At 39.4% G+C, this 25,366-nt stretch overlaps 1 protein-coding gene across 4 annotated transcripts in view; it reads left to right on the top strand.

The window, feature by feature from the left end:
• macrod2 (mono-ADP ribosylhydrolase 2) overlaps nt 1-11,110 on the top strand; it is a 1,153,479-nt gene extending 1,142,369 nt beyond the window's left edge. For all 4 annotated transcript variants that reach the window (XM_062058480.1, XM_062058481.1, XM_062058479.1 and 1 more), the window contains 2 exons: nt 4,406-4,477; nt 10,121-11,110. In XM_062058480.1, coding sequence (XP_061914464.1) covers nt 4,406-4,477; nt 10,121-10,143 — 95 coding nt within the window. In that variant the 3' untranslated portion in view covers nt 10,144-11,110. The remainder of the gene's footprint in view (nt 1-4,405; nt 4,478-10,120) is intronic.
• Nucleotides 11,111-25,366: the final 14,256 nt, after the last annotated feature.

Below are 25,366 nucleotides of genomic sequence, written 5' to 3'. Positions count from 1 at the left end.
TGGCCCGGGGGTAGAAACTGTTCTTGAGTCTGTTTGTGCGGGTTCGCATGGTTCTGAAACGTCTGCCGGAAGGCAGCCGATCGAATTGGCTGTTGCCGGGGTGGGATGGGTCCTTGAGTATGTTGGCTGCCTTCTTCAGGCAGCGGGAGTTGTACAGTTCTTCCAGGGAGGGGAGGGGGCACCCGATGATTTTTTGGGCCGATTTGACGACCCTCTGGAGAGCTTTCCTCTCTGCTGCTGTGCAGCTGCAGAACCATACGCAGATGCAGTATGTGAGGATGCTCTCCACAGAACAGCGGTAGAAGGACACCAGTAGATCCTGTCTCAGGTGGAGATTCCTGAGTACTCTCAAGAAGTAGAGCCTCTGCTGTGCCCTCTTGACGATAGCCGTGGTGTTGGTCCTCCAGGACAGGTCCTCCTCCAGGTGAACTCCCAGGAAGCGTAGGGATGAGACTCTTTCCACACAGCCCCGTCGATGTACAGGGGCTGTATGGTAGTTTTTCTCCTCCTGCTGTCCAAGATCACTTCCTGGGTCTTGAGCTGGTTCAGCTTCAGGTTGTTCACCCTGCTCAACACTGCCAGCTGCTCCACCTCGTCCCGGTATGCCGTCTCGTCGACCCCAGAGATGCAGCCCACCACCGTTGTGTCATCGGCAAACTTTATGATGTGATTGCCGGGGTGGGTGGCTGTGAAGTCGTGGGTGTAGAGTGAGTAGAGCGGGGGGTTCAGCACGCAGCCCTGAGGTGAGCCGGTGCTGAGGCTGAGGGCTGTGGAGGTGTGGGTACCCATCCTCACCCTCTGACGGCGGTCAGTCAGGAAGTCTTTAATCCAGAGACAGGTGGGGTTGGATATTCCGAGGTCTGCTAGCTTGGTCACCAATCTGTCAGGTAAGATGGTATTAAATGCAGAGCTGAAGTCTACAAAGAGCAGCCGTACATAGCTCCCCCCCCCCTCCATGTGGGACATGGCGGAGTGGAGAGCCGTAGCGATGGCGTCCTCCGTAGACCTGTTGGCTCGGTAGGCAAACTGATGAGGGTCCAATGCGGGCGGTAGGGATGAGAGGATGTGGGTCCGGACCAGTTTCTCAAAACACTTCATTGTGATAGAAGTGAGTGCCACTGGCCGGTAGTCATTCAGACAGCTGCCAGTGTTTTTCTTTTTGGGGACCGGGATGATGGTGGAGGTTTTCAGGCAGGATGGGACGGTGGCCTGGGACAGGGACCGGTTGAAGATGTCGGTGAGGACACCAGCCAGCTGATTAGCGCAGTCTCTCAGCACCCGTCCGGAGACGCCGTCCGGTCCCGCAGCCTTCCTCGGGTTCACGGCTTTCAGTGTGCGTCTGACCTCGTGCTCCGTCACTGAAAGGGTGAGGCTGCTGTGGTCTGTCGAGTGAGGTGTGACTGCTGATTGAGGTGTGGCTGTTGGGTGAGGTGTTGCTCCTGAGTGAGGTGTGACTGCTTCAGATGGTGTAACCTCAAAGCAGGCGTAGAAGGAGTTCAGCTCCTCTGCCAGCCGGGGGTCTCCCCTGCCGGCCGGGGGGTTGCTGGGCCTGTAGTTGGTCATGTGCTGGACCCCCTGCCATACCCTCCTGGAGTCGTTGCTTTGGAAGCAGTCCTCAATCTTTGTTTTGTAGTCCCCCTTAGCCTCCCTGATACCACGCTTCAGGCTGGCTCTGGCAGTGCTGTAGAGCTCCCCGTCGCCAGATCTGAACGCGGTGTCCCTCTCCCTCAGCAGCCTCTGCACCTCTCTCGTCATCCACGGCTTTGTGTTGGAATAGACTCGGACGCGCTTATCCACAGTAACAGAGTCTGTGCAGTGTTTTATGTAGCCCAGTACTCCTGATGTGTATTTCTCCAGGTCCTGGTCTTCAAAGACCTCCCACGCAGTGGTGTCAAAGCAGTCTTGCAGCTTTTCAGTGGCACCTTCAGGCCAGGTTTTGGTGGACTTTGTTGTGGTGGGAGCACTTATCCGGGTGGGGGTGTATGCTGGGATGAGTAGCAGGGATGTGTGGTCTGACTGGCCTATGTGTGCTAAAGGTTTAGCTCTGTAGCCCAGCTTAATATTGGAGTAAACTTTGTCCAGTGTGTTTTTGCCTCTTGTGGCACATTTTACATGCTGGTGTAGTTTGGGGAGCACTACCTTCAGGTTAGCATGGTTAAAGTCTCCTGCGATGATATGAGCAGCCTCCGGATACATGCTTTGTTGCTGGTTGATTGTATCATGCAGCTGACCTAGCGCCGTGCTAGCGTTAGCATCCGGCGCTATCTACACTGCGGTTAGCAACACAGCATTGTATTCCCTCGGCAGGTAAAGGGGCCGACATTTAATAGTCAGATATTCTAGATTAGGGGAACAGTGGCTACTCACAATGCTTGTGTGTGTTCCCCATGTGTCCTTTGTGAATATTAATAGTCCTCCTCCCCGCGATTTCCCTGTAGCCTCTTTTGTCCTGTCCAGGCGGTGTAGAGTGTAGCCCGTTAGCTCCATAGCTAGGTCCGGGATGGATGAATGGAGCCAGGTTTCTGTGACTATTAGCACGCAGCTATTCCTCACGGTGGTGTTCGTTGCTACCTGTAGCCTCAGTTCGTCCATCTTGTTTGCAAGTGATCTTGCATTTGTGAGAAATATACTCGGCAGTGGTGGTTTGTTCGGTCGTTGTCTTAGCCTCTCCAGCAGACCAGCTCTGCAGCCCCGTTTCTGTTTACGTTCTCTACGCCGCCTGCGGCGCTTTGTTCCGGGTATGGTGTACCATGGAGATCCGGGTTGTCTCGCAATTTCTTCCGGGATGTTGTTTACACGGATAAACTCGGCCGTGACGGCGTTTTCTCCGGGAGATCCGACTTCTATGAGATCCTGCCTGGTGTAGACGTTGTTTCCCCGACAGAATGTAAAAAGTAAAATAACAAAGACGTACATAAATAACATAAAAAAGCACCGAACGGGAGAGCGTTGAGCCTCTGCGACTAGTCGCGACGCCATCTTGCTTCTAAGCACGTTAGACATAATTATTGAATACAAATCTGATTCAAATCAAGAGTAAGATTACTAATTCAGAGTTATTAGACTTTGACTTAGACAAACAAGGGAAATTGTTCTAAACACTAACTCAGTTACAAAAGATGGAAAGGGTAAGGATGGAAAGGATAATGCACACAAGGGCACAAAAAGAGGGCGAAAACAAAAAGTATAAAGTAGACTAAAAATGTACCATAATAGCAATATAAAATATAACATATATGTAATATTTACATATTATATATACAGTATATAATACAAATTGACATGTTATACTATTATATTATATTAGATTTTTATATAATATATACAATATATAACAAATCCCAATTACCATGTACAATATTACAGTATATGTAACAGCTGCAGCAAAAACAGGGGCAGCATAAAATAGAGAGTAGATCCAGCAGAAAATATACATTATGAACTAAGAGAGGTAGCTAACATACAAGCGGTCAGGTAATAGACAGATATAATCTATTGCTGTATGGCGAGTGATTATACAGCTGGATGGAGTGCGGAATTAAGGAGTTCTTGAATCGAACACTGTGGGAACGAAGCTGAAGGAGCCTGTTATGTATGAGCTCCGCTGTCCCTGGTGGAGTGGGTGGGCAGGATTGTCCATGATGGCGAGCAGTTTGTCCAGTGCCCTCCTGTCCCTCACTGACACAAACGCCTCCAACAGCATGCCAATAGTTTGGCCGGCTTTCCGGATCAGTTTAAGTCACTTTTGCTGGTGCTGCTCCCCCCACAAACCACTGCAAAGTACAGGGCACTGGCCACAACAGACTGAACAAATATTTCCAACAGCTTGCTGCACACATTAAAGGACCTAAGCTTCTTTAGGAAAAAGAGTCTGCTCATGCCCTTCTTGTATACAGCTTTGCTGTTGTCCTTCCAGTCCAGTCTGCTGTTCAAGTGGACTCCCAGGTACTTGTAGTGCCCCACTACTGCCACCTCCCGGCCCCTCTGTAGTAGTAGAAAAGTTTGGCATTGAAGTAAAAAAGGTTAAGAACCCCTGCTCTAATTCCTTCAAATTCTGCCCAATAATACAGTGGTTGGGGATGAAGATGCTACCAAAACACATACTACTCAATATGAAATTATCTCCTGTCTTTTGTGGGTGACGTCAGCAGGCAGATACAGGCCCAACCACAGTTTGGAACGCAAAGTGGGAGTTCAAAAATGTCTTAAAACATCTTGAAAAACAAGCTTAAACTCTGTGTCTGTTTAGGGGAATTTAACCTGGAGACATAATTTTTAGGTCCAGAACTATGAAATAGATGTCAATGTTGTCAGCATTACAGGGGCTCTTAAAGGATTCTGTAAAAACACAAAACATGCTTCCACATGTTGCTTATTCTCTTTTCCCTCCCATGCTCTTGTTTAGAGGACGAAAAAGATCCAGTTGAGAGCTCAGAGGAACCGACATCCACTCAGACTGACAGCATCAAGTCCAAAGGTAAGAAGATTATGGACGATGCACTCACATCCATTCACAAAACTCCCAAAAAAAAGACGTACGTTAGAGGCCACAGCTGCTAAATTAAAATTCACTTCATCCGTAAGGTTTCAATGGAATAATTTAGCCAAATGAGCCAATGCCTGCTGTGTAGCCGAATGCGACACAGCTTCACCTTCCTCGTTTCTATGCGCCGTCTCTCCTGCAGAGCTCTCCCCCTCCTCCCCATCTGTCTCCATCTTCGAGTCTTAGCAGGCAAAGACATCGGGCAGTCAGTCTGTACGCGCTACCTTCAGGGCCAAATGCATTTGTAAATGCTCCCCCTCCCTCATTCCAGATCCACAGCTCTGACCCTGATATTTTGGTATAAACGTGTCAGCGCCTCTTTGGAGATTGAGTGTGATGAATGGCCTGCAAACTCCGCTATCAGACATTCAATAAATCAAGTGTGCAATACATATTATTTCAAGATGCAGACAAGACAGACTTTAGGGGCAATAATCATGCAAATAAATCACATTTGATTAGGATACTACACTGGTGTTAAACTCAGGTCCCCGGGAGATTTGGGCATAATAACAGGGCATGTAGTTTCAATGTCGGCCTGCAGAGCGCCTACAATTTTGAGCAAATTTTCCCCTTTCATTTTTGAATCAAATAATGGGATTCTGATACAACCCTTATCAGTTTCCAGGGAAATAAAAAACTAGGCAGCAGCTATGAACAGTTTGTGTGTGGTAAATCCAAACTACAGACTCGTAGCATTTGAATTAATTAGCAAAAACATGCAGGTTGATGTTGGAAGGCAGGTAAAAATGGAAGAGAAGACAGAATGAGCTGGTCCCTTGGCGGCTATAACAGCTTTCATTCTTCTGGGAAATGTCCAGAGTGTGTCTGAGTGGAGATCACTGATGTTAGACCTGACAGAAGGCCTTGCTGGCTCACAACAGCAATATGTTCTAGTTCATCACAAATGTGTTTAATGGCCTTTAGGAACAATCATGCTGGAAAAGAAAAGGGACTTCTCCAAACTGTTCACATAAAATTGAGTATACTATACATTAGGGCTGTGAATCTTTGGGTGTCCCACGATTCGATTCAATATCGATTCTTGGGGTTACGATTCGATTCAAAATCGATTTTTTTTTTTTCAATTCAACACGATTCTCGATTCAAAAACGATGTTTTCCCGATTCAAAACGATTCTCTATTCATTCAATACATAGGATTTCATCAGGATCTACCCCAGTCTGCAGAGTAGTAGATTTTTGTAAAAAGCTTTTATAATTGTAAAGGACAATGTTTTATCAACTGATTGCAATAATGTAAATTTGTTTTAACTATTAAATGAACCAAAAATATGACTTATTTTATCTTTGTGAAAATATTGGACACAGTGTGTTGTCAAGCTTATGAGATGCGATGCAAGTGTAAGCCACTGTGACACTATTGTTATTTTGTTTTATTTTTATAAATGTCTAATGATAATGTCAATGAGGGATTTTTAATCACTGCTATGTTGAAATTGTAACTAATATTGATACTGTTGTTGATAATATTCTTTTTTTTTTCACTACTTTTGGTTTGTTCTGTGTCGTGTTTGTGTCTCCTCTCCATTGCTCTGTTTATTGCAGTTCTGAGTGTTGCTGGGTCGGGTTTGGTTTTGGAATTGGATTGCATTGTTATGGTATTGCTGTGTATTGTTTTGTTGGATTGATTAATTTAAAAAAATAAAATTGAAATGATTATTACCGTAATTTCCGGACTATAAGCCGCACCTGACTATAAGCCGCACCAGCTAAATTTAGGGGAAAATACAGATTGCTCCATATATAAGCCGCACCCGACTATAAGCCGCAGGGTTTTGATGTGTAATTACCGTAATATATAGGGGTTCCTGCTACCACGGAGGGGGTTGTCGGGACAGAGATGACTGTTTGGGAACGCAAAGCGTCCCATTTATTAACTATAAATCTTTCAATCATTCAATCAAACTTTCACATCTTTGACATGGCGAACAGCATTCGTGCAGAGTACAAATAATACAACGGTGCAAAGTAATACAAAGTCCTCGCATGTACGTTATCAAAATAACCAGCCTACCGGTATATGAAAAGTCAGTCTTTAATCATTGTGTCATCGTCTTCCTCCTGCGTACTAAAACCACCGAAATCCTCTTCGTCGGTGTCGGAGAAGAACAGGCCGTATATAAGCCGCACCGTTTTATAAGCCGCAGGGACCAGAACGAGGGGAAAAAGTAGCGGCTTATAGTCCGGAAATTACGGTATTATTTTTTTAAAATAAATAAATAAATAAAAAATCTATTTTTTAAAAATGAGAATCGATTCTGAATCGCACAACGTGAGAATCACGATTCGAATTCGAATTGATTTTTTCCCACACCCCTACTAAACATCATGTTTTAGTACACGTGATGTATCTATCGCTGTGTTTCTTGATTCTGATTGATTGTAACGTTTATTAGTAGATTGCAAAGAAAGAGAATACATTATATGAAACAGTACAGTTTACACAGTACAGTACATATTCCGTACAATTGACCACTAAATGGTAACACCCGAAATAGTTTTTCAACTTGTTTAAGTCGGGGTCCACGTTAATCAATTCATGGTAAAATGATGGTAAATGTCAACACGGTGGAGCAGTGGTGTGTGCATTTCCGTCCCACAGCTAGATTTGTATTGGCCCCTTAGACATGTTTAATTAAATACATTAATTGTTAATGAGGGGTATATTAGAATGCTTTGTTACCTATAAGTTACACAAAAGCTAAGATAACAATGTTTTTTTTATTTTTTTTAAATATTTTTTATAGCTGACCATATTCTAAAGTACATTGTTTTTTGCATCTTTCTCTCTGGGTTATACATAATTTAATACAGAGGTGTCCAAAGTGTGGCCCGGGGGCCATTTGCAGCCTGCAGAAATTTTTTTAACGGCCCCTAGCAGTCTAAAAATATGTATACAAAAAAAACATAAACAAGTTGAATGAAAGAGCAAACATCAAATTGCAATGTTGGCACGAGTAACAAAAAGCTGCCATGCAAGCTGCTTTATTTCTAGAAACTGCCATTGCCCAAAAAATTATAATTAATCAAAATCAATGTTGTTATGAATTATTGACCTATCAAAGGCTCCAAATACTACACATCAAATATTCCACATATTTTTTGGGAAAAGTAATCCATTTTTTTTTTCTTAAACAAACAGGACATAAAACATAAAAGAAAAAAAGTAAACTTTATTTTGACAAATAGATCGAGATTTAAGCATAAAAAAAAAATATTTTTTATGTCTTATATTTACCATTTTCATGACTGAGACCCAGGACCAAACTTGAGGGGAGCCCTGAAGGTTAAAAAAAAATCTCTACGGTAATAATTTTGAAAATGAAAAATATCAAAATGGCTCTCGCATGTTTTGGTTTTTTCAGTGCGCGGCCCCCAGTGGAAACATTTGGGACACCCCTGATTTAATAGCAATTGAGTAGAGCCAGGATGAAAAAGTTCTCAGACTAATAAGACTGTACAAACATTTTCTGGAATCAGATTTTTTGTACTTCGTTTGCGCAAATCTCTCAATCAATTCAGTCTTAAATACAAATAGCAAACGTGCCATGTTTTTTTTAATTGTATTTTTATTCAACCTTTTGAATGCCCATTTCATCTAATCAAGTCAGTTTTGTTTTGTTGTTTTAAATGTAATACAATTGTTATCTACTGCATATACTGTAGTAAATATTAAAGGGCCGGGGTACTGGGGTAAAGATCAGGCCGGAATGTACTTAAGATTAATAATAAAACACATTTTTGCTTTATCTTTTGCTTTATCTTTTGCTGTGTCAGATTCCAAACCCAGTAGTTTAGTATCATGGATAAAAAAGTTGACTACCATTATAACTCAATTGTTTAACTGTAAAGTCACTACACAATATAATCATGCATTTTCTAATTTAAATGGTTCATTTTGGAGAAAAATAATACAATGTGTCAAATCGACTGTTTGTCACTATTGACTATAAGGAAACAAATATTTCCATTCGGAGTGTCATGACCAAAAATAGAGCAAACGTTGGACTGAAAAGATAAGTCCAAAATGTACTCTACTTCATACCAAATACTATACAAATGGGACCCAATGCCTCCCTGCTTGGCACTCAGCATCATGGGTTGGAATTGGGTGTTAAATCACCAAATTATTCCCGAGCGCGGCCACCGCTGCTGCTCACTGCTCCTCTCACCTCCCAGAGCATAATTTCACCACACCTAGTGTGTGTGTGACTATCGTTGGGACTTTAACTTTTAACTTTAAGGGTTAATGTACAAAATGTGTCAAAATGCCCCCGCAATCATTCATTTTTCAGTATGTGGCCCTCTGTGAAAAAATGTCAACGCCTCAGCTGTAGAAGATTCATTCCCTCTCAAAATGTCGAGTTATAGTGATTTTAAACCATTTTTTGGTATTTGACTAGTTATCCTAAAAGGACAAAATAGCAAGATACATAAGTTAAAGAAAACGTTTCATTTTCAATGGTTTTAACAATTATGCATAATTGTTAACCTATTCATTTTGAGCAATCTGTCGCATAATTCTATAAATGATGTAACCTTGAGGATAGTCATGAGCGTTCTAATCAACTATAGATGTAAAACATTGTATATGTCTGTTTTGAGTATGACTATGTAATACATTTGGACATATAAAAGCATACCAAATGCTTAAGTATTTTATCTGACAGTCTCATGTTACTTTAGATCCACTTTAACACAGAAATTGGCTAGAATATGAACATTTTCAGTTCAGTTCAGTTCAGTTTATTTCGAACATGCATACGATACAATGCAATGCATCCCACAGTTCCAGTTGTTTCATTACAGCACGTCCGAAGAGGAGTAGGAAGAAGCAGAGCTTATTTAATCCTACCCCTTTTCATACCATAGCAATTTTATCCAATTTCCTTGTTCTCTGTAACAGAACAGTGAACAAATAAATAATAAATAATTAATATACCATAGTAAGTAAACAAATATTAAATACATAAATAATATTAGTCTCAATAAAAAAAGGGGGGGGGGAATAGGGTTCAAGATGTTCATCATCATTCTTGTTCTGTGTACTTTGTGAACACTTGTAGTTTGAACAGTCTCTTAAAGTGAATCATATCGGTGCTTTGTTTGATTTGTTTGGTTAAACCATTCCATAATTTAATTCCACATACAGATATACTAAATGTTTTGAGTGTTGTATGAGCATACAAATGTTTTAAATTAGATTTTCCTTTAAGGTTGTATTTCTCCTCTTTTGTTGAGAAGAATTGTTGTACATTCTTGGGTAGCAGGTTATAGTTTGCTTTTTACATAATTTTAGCTGTTTGCAAATGCACCAAATTTTGGCCTCAACTGGACATTCAAACTTTTGTCCCAACTTCCAGAAGTGACATTTAACGACTTTGTGTTTGCACTGAGACAGCCTGACTTTTTTTTAATCTGCAACTTCTGTTTGAGACACAAAAAAGAGGCTTACGTCTACACAACAATATCGGACGTATAAATGCAATTCAGAAACCAAAATTGAAGCCCAGCAAGAATCCTTATGCGGAAAATAACTTTGTTTTGTGTGCAGACGCTGCTGAGAAGAAAGAATGACCGCCCGAGGGAAGGACAATCAACTTCATCTGACAGCCAGCAAGCTGAGCGAAGGCCATTCACAGCTGTGTCAGACAAAGCCAATGGCGGTCCGTGCGCTGTCACAGTTCCAGGACATATTCAGTCAACGTTCACATTTCCAATTTCATTTAGTTCTTTTTAGTCAATACGCCCCCGAGCTCTGACGTCATGGCGTTTTTTTGAAACCTTCCGGGAGGACTTAAACATATCAACCAGAAAAGGTGAGCCATACCTCACTGTGTCATCACGTTGTTATTGTGCCAGTCGAATGTGATCAAGTTTCTTAGTCCGAGCCACGCCCACTAGGGGAGCATGCTGGCACTCCAGGCCGGGTGATACGTCACACTCGTCGAAGTCTCCAAATCTCCATCTATATATGCCATAAACGTCCGTGCGAGCTCCCTTGCTGGGCCACACCAGCCGGTACCATGATGATAACACCAAGGTCTCCCTTAGACCACTTCTAAACTTCTCTAATCACCGCTCAACTTTTTTTTTTTTAATTCATCTAAATCCACACACGCTAAAAAAGGATGTGATTGTCTTCTAACAAATGGACCAGCCCGCTTCCTTTCCCACCTACTTGGTCTTTTCTTCACCATTCTCGATGCATGCCAGCATTTTGCTTTGAACAAAAGTTACAATCATTTTGCTTGTCTCCTTATCAGATTGTCTAATTATACTGAAGAATCTGCCTTATTTCACATCAAATGGTTTGAATATGAATCATAGGTTGATTTTTGTATTTTTATTAGATTACATTGTTTAGTATGTGTAATCCTCGTCATTTGTCGATTTTTTAGTTAGTTTAATGATCTGTATGATTTACGACGCACCTTCAGTGGTGCCACACTGAAGATCAAATGGCTTACTGTCTATGAAATGATGCCTTCATACTTTGATGTTTGCTTTGCTAAATATAACTGTAAGAACTAATAAAGATTCAAGTGACATCCGTGTGTTGGTTTTTATATGTCACCCGTCTAATTTTGCACCATGACAGGAGCTCATGTTTTATTTAAGTCTAATTGCATGGGCTACAGTTAGCATTACCTCAGCTTATACATTATACGTGAGCTGTGGTAACAGAGCAATCAGTCGGTCGTCTCTGGGTAGACGGGAACAATTAGTGTGTCTTGTGATCACGCTACCTCTGAGGCTCCCCTCCTGCAATTGGAGATGCATGGCAGACCTTCTTGCCTCAGAAAACCCCGCTCACACTGAGAAACGCTCACAAGCGTTGACATAAAAGTTGCGTTCAACATCAATGGGGTTGTCGCATCAACAAACTAATGGGTAAAAAAAAATGGTGTGCATGCAACTTTATTTGGAATATTCGCCATTTAGAGTGCTGGCAGGTCAAGCAGAGGTGAGTGCTTCACAGACTGTGGAAAAAGTTATTTTCTTCTTAACAGAATAAGAATCAGAAATACTTTAATAATCCCCAAGGGGAAATTACGATTTTTAGCACAATCCCATTAAAGAGCAGACAAACATTACAGGGAGACAGAACAGGATCGCTGACGGGTCTGCCAACTTCCGGCGCCCCTTTCAAAAAAGGTGAGAAACAGGTAAACGCTCAGTATAAGCCTGGTCCCCTGGAGAGAGGGTCCAGACTGAGGCCAAGGAAAAACAAAAAAACTCATAGCCATAGCACACATAAACATGTGTGTAAGAGGGAAACATCAAAGAACACAAAGGACATTTAGACATTAAAAGAGCAGAGCTGATGCAACCAGCCACTTCTACACAGCCACAGAAGCAAAACAATAACAAAAAAACTAAAACATACACTTCTGCGGTGTTCCACGTCATCGTCTGCTAAAATGGGGGAGCATGGCCAGAGACAGGAGCAGACCCAACAAAGCAACCAAGACAGCCGACTCCACCCTCGGCCGCCCACCAACTCTCGGCCAGTGTCCGGTCTGCATGGATGAGCGAGGATACGTCCAAATACCTCCAAAAACATGCACCTGGGGATAGGTTGATTGGCCCTAGTGTGTGAATGTGAGTGTGAATGTTGTCTGTCTATCTGCAATGAGGTGGCGACTTGTCCAGGGTGTACCCCGCCTTCCACCCGAGTGCAGCTCCGATAGGCTCCAGCACCGCCTGCGACCCCGAGAGGGACAAGCGGTAGAAAATGGATGGATGGATGGGCATCCCGGTGGTTTGACAAAACTTTATTTATCCCCATGGGGAAATGTAGGCGTCTGTAGCAGCAAAAGAAAAACAGTCTAACAGTAAAAATACAATACAATAAAAATAAAGTATAGAAACTGATATGTTTAACGTGGGTCTGATAATACAGAATATACTATCGGTGTATTATCTGTGACTATTGTATTGCTTTCCATACAAACTACGGTACTGTACTGTAGTTGTTTGTACCAGTGTTGCATTGTTTCCAAGCAATATTTTTAATCTAAATGTTTGTTTTTCTTTGTAAAAGGCTTGTTACATGTTAAAATTGTGGTATTAGGGGGGACCAAGCATGGAATAAATTGATTTCACTTTAAAGATCTGGGCTGATTTAAGTATTTTGATTTACGAGCTTGGTCGTGGAACGCAATGTGTTCGTAAGTTGAAGTACCACTCTTTGTAATACAGTACAGTACTTGCAGATGAGACACAGAAGTGTAAGACAACAATATAACAACTGAACTGCAGAGCTTAGTATTAAATGTTTACTTAAAAAAATATATATATATTAACACAGACACAAAAGAACCAAAAATTGGTAGTTGAGTACCACTATGGATTCATAAGTGAGAGGTACCCATCCCTAACAGTGACCAGTCACATTGCTTTTCATCTTGTACTTACACAATTAGATCATGTGACACAAGTATTTTACTTGTTTACATATTTGGTAATAAATAATAGATCATGTGATGCCAGCATTAAGCCTCAATTTCCCTGCACAATTATGCTATCTTTCTTTTATACCAGGGGTCCCCAAACTTTTTGACTCGGGGGCCGCATTGGGTTAAAAACATATATATATATATATATATATATATATATATATGTATATACACTACCGTTCAAAAGTTTGGGGTCACCCAAACAATTTTGTGGAATAGCCTTCATTTCTAAGAACAAGAATATACTGTCGAGTTTCAGATGAAAGTTCTCTTTTTCTGGCCATTTTGAGCGTTTAATTGACCCCACAAATGTGATGCTCCAGAAACTCAATCTGCTCAAAGGAAGGTCAGTTTTGTAGCTTCTGTAACGAGCTAAACTGTTTTCAGATGTGTGAACATGATTGCACAAGGGTTTTCTAATCATCAATTAGCCTTCTGAGCCAATGAGCAAACACATTGTACCATTAGAACACTGGAGTGATAGTTGCTGAAAATGGGCCTCTATACACCTATGTAGATATTTCACCAAAAACCAGACATTTGCAGCTAGAATAGTCATTTACCACATAAGCAATGTATAGAGTGTATTTCTTTAAAGTTAAGACTAGTTTAAAGTTATCTTCATTGAAAAGTACAGTGCTTTTCCTTCAAAAATAAGGACATTTCAATGTGACCCCAAACTTTTGAACGGTAGTTTATATATATATATATATATACATACATATATATATATATATATATATATATATATATATATATATATATATATATATATATATATATATATATATATATATATATATATATATATATATATATATATATATATATATATATTCCGAGCGCGATGATGTCACGTTATCGATTGGGAAATGCATTTTTAGACAATATGATTTTCCTAAGCGGCTATAAGACACCGAGAGTAACAAGCGGTAGAAAATGGATTCGAAAGGACAGATTTGAAAAAATAATAATACAATTAAAAAACATTTAAAAAAGTATTTTTTTGTCGTTTTTTTTTTTACTTTGGACTTCCCACGAACCGGATATTGGACGCTGGCGGGCTGGATCCGTCCGTAGTTTGGGCACTCCTGTTTTATACTTTATTTTCATTTATTTGTTGTTTCTTCCTTTTAATGTAAAAAAAAAACAAAAACATTTTTTCACATTTTGGTTCAAAATCCGCCAAAAAAATAAAAAAAATAGCCCTGTTAGTCAAAGCCCAAATGTCCACTGCAGAGGACGCAGGTTCTCAAGGGGATATACGATCCTAATAGTGGAACATGTCTTTTGAGCGGGACTTCGCAGGAACACACAATATGTTGAACGCCAGTACTGGTGGGTTGTGGTATGAAAATGCAAGTTAATGTTAAAATGATTTGCAAAAGTGCCCCCGAGCACTTATATCAGTGGAGGGATGATATCATATCCTATTTGACTGACCATTTAGTACTTGGAGATTATGTCATCATGTGTGCCATTACTGATTTATTGACCAATGATCTCACCTTTGATTATCTTTCTGGAAAATGTCCAACATTTTGGGAGTCATAAAATTGAGAGATGGTGCTTCTTTCAAGCACTTTATTAAAAATGAAGAATTAGAAGATGATTAGATTTTATGACAGACTGCCATTATAGTGTGAATACTTTCCAATGCAAGTGACTAATAAAACATCTGTCTTAGCCCCAGCTCAATCAATGCTGTATGTCTGCAAAATTAAGCAAGCCATTACAAAAAGCCTCTCAGTCCACCAGATGCTGTCTTTTTGTTTTTCCTCTTTATTTTTTGTAGATTTTATGCAGGATTTACTATGCCACAAAAATCCACATTAAAGGGGAACTGCACTTTTTTTTTAAATTGTGCCTATTATTCACAATCCTTATGGAAGACAAGAACAAATATGTTTTCTTTGTTTATGCATTCCAAGTCATAAAATATGGCACATACAAGGTGGCTAACAATGCAGCTAATGCAAGTACACTATTCCTCCCATAAAGCCCTCTAAAACCATCCAAACAACGCTAATAGACCATATACATCTCGTTACCTGAAGATTAACCAAGTATTAGTGATATTGTTATTATAATCGCTAATGTACACAAATTACTTTTAGTGGCGCTGTAATCAAAGAGCGCTAACGAGCTTGTGCTGCTATATTGACCTATTCAGCAGGTAAGCACCTGCATCACCACTACACCACATTATAAATCACGCCTTTCACTTGTATAGTAGAAGGTTGTGGCCATAAACCAAAAAGCTGGTAAACTTTAACATTCAATTTAGACCAGGAGATGGCAAGAAAAACACTAAAAGACACTCGTTTGCGGCACTTTTTTTAACCTTCAGTGAGGATTATGATTAATTCTTCATCTAAACGAGAAAATATAAACATTCCTTCAGTCAGCATCCCAGTGAGAGCAGACATGGTACAGTTAGTGATGGTTTGAATATGTTCCTAGCTTGTGTTTCTTGTTTAGCACTTAGCAATAGTGCTACATTGTGCTTGTTTAACTTAAGCTGGATCTGCTAAGCACACAGCTTCTAAAACTTGTTGATCGTCCTCCTTATATTCAGGCTCAAAAATACAAGGTTCTGGATCATCGTTTGTCTCAAAGTAATTGTTGTTGGCTCTCATGAAGTCTGCATGAGTAGTGGGCTTGTTGAAGGGAAAAGCGAACCTTTGGATGCACCTGTGAAACTAATACGGCCATCGCATGCTTAATATGACCAAAATACGTAAAAATGACATGTCATGAATGTGCCTGTTACTAGACAACATATAAACTCACAGCGTGTTTATAAAATGTTGATGGATGTTTTTTGAGTTCTTTATAGGTGGAAGAGCTAGTAGTGGGTTTGTTGAAGGGAAAAGTGAACCTTGGGATGCATCTGTGAAACTAATACGCCACCGTATGCTTAAAATGACCAAAATACGTAAAAATTACATGTTATGAATGTGCCTGTTACTAGACAACATATAAACTCACAGCGTGTTTATAAAATGGTGATGGCTATTTTTAGAGTGCACAATGGAGCTACTTCCATTACCCCCATTATTATTAGCTTTATTTACGTGTTAGAATGCATAAAAAAAGAAAAACGTTTTCTTGTCTCACTGATAGACAAAATTCCAAAAACGTGCAGTTGAGGTTGAAAATACATCAAATGTACCCAAAACAAACAAGTGTGGAAAAAAGATCAATGCATGAGGACTTTAGGTATAGGGTGTAGTTATTCAAACAATGTAAGAGGAGAAAAAAAACGTGTCTGTTCAAAATCGAATTATTGACGATCCATACATGTGTCGATGTGTGAGGGTATCATTTTTCATTGTTGAAGCAAACAAAGTCTGAGGGGCAGAATCCATTTACACAATCTATTTCATAGATTGATCCATAATTCATAGTCTGTGATACATAAACAGATGGTTAGACAGAATATAGCTGGGACTGGAAACCTTCCAATGTTATGGCTACTTCTAATGTTTAAGTTATTAACACAAATCCAATCGCATGAATGGTTTTGGCTTCATTTTTAAAGCGGACGCCCTTCCTGATGCAAAACTGGTCCGGAATCCAAGCCATACCGATGGCCATTGCACCTTCAGGGACAGCAATTGTGTATCTAGTGTGTCTTAATACATATTATAAAATCATAATGTCCTCCAACAGGTTTTTGGTGAAAAGCTGACAAGTTTTCCTACCCCCTCAGCATCTTCTATATTAATGTATCCACCAACTTGCTGAAAGGCCAAGCGGATGTCAGGACAGATTGTCCCTGGAAAAAAGAGAGTTTAAATGTTAATGACTTCATTTAAATGTTGCATGTCAGAGCGGAGGGTTCCCTGAATCGGCGCCATAGATCAGTGTCGAGGGAAACGGCTCCATCGCCCTGCTGCCGCCGAGCACCGGCTCTTTGGAATAACAGCCACTTCACTGCTACAATAACAAAGCGTCTATTCCACAAAAACAGCCCGCGGCTTTTCTTTCTAACCGTCAATTTTGGAGTTGTGTGCTTGGAAGTGTTCATCCGTTGCCGCATTATAGCAAATGCCAGCAACAAACCTAGCGGATCCGCACGTTCAAATACTCTATCAAACAACATTAGGGGTGCTTAGCCCCCGGTTGAGCACCTTGCAATTAGTGTATTAATAAACCAACGCTATAATAATAAAATATGCATAAGTTTAAAACCACAAGATATTTTTCCAAGAAAATAAGTAGTGGAATTTGCTGCCACATGCATTGTTACTTTTCACGAGGGCTGTCAAAAATATTGAGTTAACTCATTAATCACACAGAAAATATTGCATTAATCACATATGTATGCAGACTATTCATGCAATTTATTATGACCTCACATGCTCTTTTACCTTAATCGCGGATGGTTACCTGAAAGGTGGCGTGGGTTGTTATACGGTCAGTGCAAAGATGAGCAAGGAGACACTCAAATGTTACCAAGTTGAGTAAATAAATGACCTGCATTCAAGGGAAACATGTTCAAAATGTTCCTGTATGACATTCTGACAATAAAATTGTGTCCAAATATTGGGCTTATTTAGAAATAATGCAAGTGAGTTATAACCTGTGATTATCCATCCATCCATCCATTTTCTACCGCTTGTCCCTTTCGGGGTGGCGGGGGGTGCTGGACAAGTCACCACCTCATCTTAGGGCCAACACAGATAGACAGACAACATTCACACTCACATTCACACCCTAGGGCCAATTTAGTGTTGCCAATCAAAGGAGGTATTTGACACCTAGAACAGTTTACATGTTGTGTTTTTTTGTTCGATCCCAGAAAGACTGTGACTTAAAGTTTAATCCTGGCTTTGTTGATACACTGTGACAAACTCTAAGCTCATTGTGTTTTTGAAACTGCACCAATTTCCTCATAATTTTCAACAAACTTGAAGTGTTGCATTAGTTTTGATTAGTATGTTTTCTTAATGTGCTTGTTCTATTTTGGGCCAAAGTAAATGTAAATGGGTTATACTTGTATAGCTCTTTTCTACCTTCAAGGTACTCAAAGCGCTTTGACACTATTTCCACATTCACCCATTCACACACACATTCACACACTGATGGCAGGAGCTGCCATGCAAGGCCCTAACCATGACCCATCAGGAGCAAGGGTGAAGTGTCTTGCTCAAGGACACAACGGACATGCCGAGGTTGGTAGAAGGTGGGGATCGAACCAGGAACCCTCAGTTTGCTGGCACGGCCACTCTACCAACCGCGCCATACCGTCCCCAAAGTAAAACAAAGAAAACAACCTGGAGTTGTCTTTATTTTTTTTATTTTTTTATTTTTTTATTTATTTTTTTATTTATTTATTTATTTATTTTTTTTTTATTTTTTATTTTTTTTATTTATTTATTTATTTATTTATTTTTTTTTTTTTTTTTTTTTTGTCCTGCCCAGCTTCTCAGGCAAATCAAATAGTAGATGTAGATGCCCATATCGGCTGTTCAGATTTACTTTACAAAAGAGAAGTGTAGGATACTTCTCTTTTTGCCTTATTTGTATTTTGACTTTATTAAATGTATTTATATTATCATTTGGTGCAGCCGGGCCGGAGCAGGAGGGGATAGAAAGAGAAAAAAAGGAAGACAGAGGGGGGAATTGTGGGGACAAGAGGGGGATTAGACAGAGAGACAAAAACAACAACAGCAAACACAACAACAACAACAGAGCAACATCAGCAAATACGACATGTACAAATATGATGGTAAAAGTAATAGCAAATAAGCAGTTAGCGAAAATAAAAAAATAATACAGAAATGACAATGAGCATTATTACACTAAAAATGGAGCAATATGAATACCAATAGAAATAGTGCTATTGATAATAAACAATACCAGTACTTTACCTTTATTATCAACAATACAATTGTTCAAATGCAACAATACATATACGTAATGATAACTTGAGATACGAAAGAATGCAAAAAAATGGAGGGGAAGAAAGAGAAGCCACCTACATTAACCTTGTAGATTGTTATAGTAACAATAGGTTAAGCTTTGTCAGTGTGCCATGTGTTATACCCAGTTTACCCTAGGGCAAAAATGTTAATATATGTTTGATGAAACGTGATTATGTGCATGAGTGTATGTGTGCATATGTACTTGTATATGTACAGTATGTGTATATGTGTGCTTGTACAGTGAATGTATATGTACAGTATGTGTATATGTGTGTTTGTACAGTGAATGTATATGTATAGAATGTGTATGTGTGTGTTTGTACAGTGAATGTATATGTACAGTATGTTTATACAGTATGTGTGTTTGTACAGTGAATGTATATGTGCAGTATGTGTATATGTGTGTTTGTACAGTGAATGTATATGTACAGTATATGTATGTGTGTGTTTGTACAGTGAATGTATATGTACAGTATGTGTATATGTGTGTTTGTACAGTGAATGTATATATATATATAGAATGTGTATGTGTGTGTTTGTACAGTGAATGTATATGTACAGTATGTGTATACAGTATGTGTGTTTGTACAGTGAATGTATATGTACAGTATGTGTATATGTGTGTTTGTACAGTGAATGTATATGTACAGTATATGTATGTGTGTGTTTGTACAGTGAATGTATATGTACAGTATGTGTGTGTTTGTACAGTGAGTGTATATGTACAGCATGTGTATATGTATGTTTTTACAGTGAATGTATATGTACAGTATGCTTGTATAATGAGTGTGCATGTGGATGTACGAACTTTGAGTGTGTAAATATGTATTGTATTTGTATATGCATGTGGGAGCGTAGGTACCTATGTATGTGTGTATGTATGTATGTGAGTATATGTGAATTTGCATGTACAATACATTTGACTCCCAGTGTGTGCGGGAGCCAGAGTACGGCCCCAGCCTCCCCGAAAGCCCATCCCACAAACAGTAGTTGTTTTTATTTTTAAGTTATCATGCCATGATTTTACCATAACGGCCCACTTGCGGCCCCTGAGCTAAAATGAGTTTGACACCCCTGCTTCATTGGTTGTCTTACAGAGGTGTGGACTCGAGTCACATGACTTGGACTCGAGTCAGACTCGAGTCATGAATTTGATGACTTTGGACTCGACTTGACAAAATGTAAAGAGAATGACTTGTGGTTTCACTTGGACTTGAGCCTTTTGACTTGACATGACTTGCTACTTTCCCCAAGACCCAAAGATTAAAAAGTTATTTGGGAGCGCGCCGCTCCGTATTTTTCCTTTTCTTCGTCTGTGTCTATCAGCGTGTTGTTCCTGTCAGCGTGTGTGCTGTCAGTACAACAGCCAATCAAATGAGATCTACGCTGTTTTCATCCCACAGCTCTCATCCAATCAAATTGCAGGACAACCAATGAAGAAGAATTGTCAAACAACACGCCAGTGAGAAACAATTATGCCAAATTTAATTTCGTTCAGGTATTAAAACTACGTCAACAAAAAACGAATTGCCCTATGCAAATCATGCAGTTCGAATATTATAGACGGAGACGTAACAACTTCCAACTTCATTCGACATTTGAAGATGCACAAAGAAGGGTACGTTTTGAATGTAAGCTAAAGTTTATTGGCTAAGTAACGTGACTTTTATTTGCTGTGTAGTTAAACCAGTGAGGCTGTAAACTCACTGCTAACGTTATAACCATAGACATCTTATAAGTAGACGCAGCATCGAGCGCTACTGCCTACAGGCGCAGACGAGACGCGGGGCCGCCATCTTGGAGTGGTGATCCGCTCCACTAGTGCAATTCATTTGGCAGGAGCAATGAACTGTCAGCGCATTTAATTAATCTTACCTCACTGAATACCACTCATTTTCACGCGCTTTTTTGTTATATGTGTAGCTATGATAAAGGACACATGTTTTGGCGTGTTTTATTATTCATAGTTTGCTTAACAGTAATATAATATTCTTATACGCTATAAGTGACCAGACGTCCGAGATCAAAACTGGGAATATAATCCCAGAGAAAGGGGAAAAAAACGGTCAGCTATTTTTAAATTGAAGAAACAATATGATTAGGTTATATATACATGCGTATATCCTATATAAACAATGTATGAATACATTAGATATCTATATATCTTATACAGGCCTGGCCCTAACCAATCTGGCGCCCTAGGCAAGATTTTAGGTGGCGCCCACCCCCCACATCGGCAGTGATATACTCACAAGAAACCGAATAGCTTTGTCTTTGACCTTTTTTTTTACTTAAAGAAAGCAAATTAACATATTATATGAGAATGTTATGTTATGATTATCTTTAACCGAATCACAGCAGTGCTCAAATTAAAAAACAGCATTCCCTCTCATGTGATATTGCTTAATTAACATTAATGATGTGCACTTTAACAACTAGGCTTACAACTGTACCTAATATAGAAAGTGACTATTACCTGCAGGGCAAACATTAGCTGACCAGAAGGCAATAACAATGTAAACAAAAAACACCTGCTTAAAAGATCTAATACAAATGTCCCTGAGGAATGTAAAGGGGGAGTACTGTAATTACCTAACGTTACATTATTATTTTCCATAACAATTTAGCCCCCTCCACAATATTAACCCGACGTTAAAACAGAACTAACTATTTATTGATTAGCAATTGCCGAATCATGTAACATTAGCTTAATGCTAAAAAGCCAGGTTGCCATCACATTCTGTAACAGACAAATAATTCCATGTAGGCTAACGTTACCTACCTGCTACCTCTGTCTTTTTCTCGTTTCTCCTCCTCTTCTTTTCTATTTTTTCTTCCCTGGGCACCTGACAGTTTTGGCCGTTTTGACATCTTGTGTTAATTTTTTGATATGGTGACGTCCAAAAAGAGTCATGATACGGGAAGGGAGGGGGCGCACCGTGCGGGGGGAAAGGGGGGTGGGGGGGGGGGGTGTAATGTTGTAACAAATTATATTTCTATTAAATAGGCTTTACTTTGCATTTTAATTAACGTGGGATTATTTTTTGTATTTAGAAATAATAGTACCAACTTTTTTTTTTTTTCTCTCCAACATTTGTGGCACTGGCGTGGCGCCCCCTGATGGACGCCGCCCTTAGCATTTGCCTATACGGCCTATGCCACGGGCCGGCCCGGATCTTATAGACTGTATCTATGTTGCTGCAGCAGCAGAGAGTTTATTCTGTCTTGACACTTTGTATTGATATTTTGTATTACATTCTTCCCTTAAATGATCATGTTTACAGTCATTGTTTTATATGTATTTTTTATGTATGTCGCTTTGGATAAAAGCGTCTGCCAAATACTTCAACATAAACATATATAAACACCTGAAAGTCTTTCTATCAGCCAAAACCACCAATCTGTTTCACTGGATTCAGAATAAAACCAAATTCTGTCTTACCCAACAATGTTAGTATTTTAATATTGTTACTTGAAGACTTATTCCTGGTTACAATTATACTGTTAAGAAAGTATTGTCTTATATTTTGCCTAAAATGAGAATGCATCATAATCAGTGGCGGCTGGTGAATTTTGTTTTAGGTGGGGCTGAAAGTTTGTAAACCAAACCCCTGTAAGGGGGTCATCCTCCCCCATAAGATTTATTTGTGATTTTCACATACATATATTGAAGATCTTTGCTCCTTCTCAACTCTGTGGTAATATTATTTTCATAAAATACAACCAGTAGTACATTAATGTTAAATCGTACTTGTGAAAAGTAATCACCCGATTCCTATTTTCAACAGTCCGCTCATTTGAGTAGGAAAACGCTGAACACCATCTTTGTTTTCTACCTGTCAACTGTCAGTTTAGGCTGCTCGCCGGCTCATCATCACCACTTCAAGATGGCGGCCAAATTGCTCGTGTCAAAGCAGCCAATGCTGCGTCTACTTATAAGATGTCTATGGTTATAACGTCATTGCAAACACGGCAATATGTTGCGTCCACTGCAGTCCGCTACCTTATTCATACTTTTTGTCAAGTGATTTTTTTTAAGCAGGGCTGCATGAGGTACCTACACATAACGTTACGTTAGTCAATGTATCACACACAGTAACGTAACGTTAGACGGCGATCAGCAGCACCGCATATTTTAGCCACCTACAAAAACACAAACATAGTCAAATAAAGGTCAGTAAAATGTATACTATCTTAAGAATATGTGTACATATTGCATAGGGCCCTGACATCTAAAAAGTAGAACTCTGTTCATTGTTTTGTTCATGTTTTTGTTATGTTTTTCATATGTACGCACACATCAACACACATACAGTATGAGATGAGATCAATGAGATGAGGTAAGAACAGGATAGAAACTGCTGTGGAACTAGTTACAATGCAATATGCCATGGAAATACAATGTTAACACTTTTGTGCAAATAAGTACAGTTGCACTTGTTTTTTCAAATGTGTTTATTCTGTAAAGGAATGAGTTAAATGTTTAAAATGACTGGATAATAGTGCTATTATGAAGTGCAATGTCAGCACAATTTTTTTCCCTGCAATTTCAAATGCACTTGTTTTAATAAATAAATACAGCGTTTTAAAAGCATACACAATCTGTGTAAATATATTAGTCTGTGGTTAAAAGGACTTGAAAGGACTCGAAATTCAAAATGCAGGACTTGGGACTTGACTTGAGACTTTCCAGTCTTGACTTTGGACTTGACTCGGGACTTGCCTGTCTTGACTCGGGACTTGACTCGAGACTTGAGGGCAAAGACTTGAGACTTACTTGTGACTTGCAAAGCAATGACTTGGTCCCACCTCTGCTGTCTTATTTACACGTAACTTTTGCGACACTTCTGCCGCGTAAGAGTTGTGTGTCTGTACAGCGATCTGAACGTGTACAACCTTTTGTACATAATCTCCCCTTGCCTTTCCTTATACTCGCCACAAGTCGACGCCTTGCAGCCACTGAACATGTTATTCTGCATTGAAGTCAACAACGATGGACCACGCTGGAACACTTGGCATGGGTAAAAGTTCAATGTTTTAGCTGTAACTTTGTTGTACTTTTGTCTTCTTCAAATAAGTAATTTCATATGTGAACAAGTTAGGTTTTCTCAGCGTGTGTGTTACTGAGCAAACACATACATGTAACGTTAGCCTTCAAGCAAACTTCTGAACTGCTCCCTTAACTTTGGCTGAAAAGGCTGGAGCTCATATGCGGTGTGTCAAATGAGGGTGTTTTTATTATTGAGAGTGTTAAAGTTAAAAGTTAAAGTACCAATGATTGTCACACACACACTAGCTGTGGTGAAATTTGTCCTCTGCATTTGACCCATACCCTTGATCACCCCCTGGGAGGGGAGTGCCCGGGAATCATTTTTGGTGATTTAACCCCCAATTCCAACCCTTGATGCTGAGTGCCAAGCAGCCAAGCAGGGAGGTAATGGGTCCCATTTTTATAGTCTTTGGTATGACTCGGCCGGGGTTTGAACTCACAACCTACCGATCTCAGGGCGGACACTCTAACTCAGGGGTCACCAACGCGGTGCCCGCGGGCACCAGGTAGCCCGTAAGAACCAGATGAGTAGCCCGCTGGCCTGTTCTAAAAATAGCTCAAATAGCAGCACTTACCAGTGAGCTGCCTCTATTTTTTAAATTGTATTTATTTACTAGCAAGCTGGTCTCGCTTTGCTCGACATTTTTAATTCTAAGAGAGACAAAACTCAAATAGAATTTGAAAATCCAAGAAAATATTTTAAAGACTTGGTCTTCACTTGTTTGAATAGATTCATTCATTTTTTTACTTTGCTTCTTATAACTTTCAGAAAGACAATTTTAGAGAAAAAATACAACCTTAAAAATGATTTTAGGATTTGTAAACACATATACCTTTTTACCTTTTAAATTCCTTCCTCTTCTTTCCTGACAATTTAAATCAATGTTCAAGTAAATTAATTGTTTTTATTGTAAAGAATAATAAATACATTTTAATTTAATTCTTCATTTTAGCTTCTGTTTTTTCGACGAATATTATTTGTGAAATATTTCTTCAAACTTATTATGATTAAAATTCAAAAAAAATATTCTGGCAAATCTAGAAAATCTGTAGAATCAAATTTAAATCTTATTTCAAAGTCTTTTGAATTCATTTTAAAATTTTTGTTCTGGAAAATCTAGAAGAAATAATGATTTGTCTTTGTTAGAAATATAGCTTGGTCCAATTTGTTATATATTCTAACAAAGTGTAGATTGGATTTTAACCTATTTAAAACATGTCATAAAAATTGTAAAATTAATCTTAATCAGGAAAAACTAGTAATGATGTTCCATAATTTTTTTTTTTTTTTTTCCAAAAAGATTCGAATTAGCTAGTTTTTCTCTTCTTTTTTTCGGTTGAATTTTGAATTTTAA

This window comes from Entelurus aequoreus, linkage group LG09, assembly GCF_033978785.1.
Source record: "Entelurus aequoreus isolate RoL-2023_Sb linkage group LG09, RoL_Eaeq_v1.1, whole genome shotgun sequence".
Classification (NCBI taxonomy): Eukaryota; Metazoa; Chordata; class Actinopteri; order Syngnathiformes; family Syngnathidae; genus Entelurus; species Entelurus aequoreus.
The sequence above is the reverse complement of the archived record's forward strand: the minus strand, read 5'-3'. Positions and strand labels throughout refer to the sequence as shown.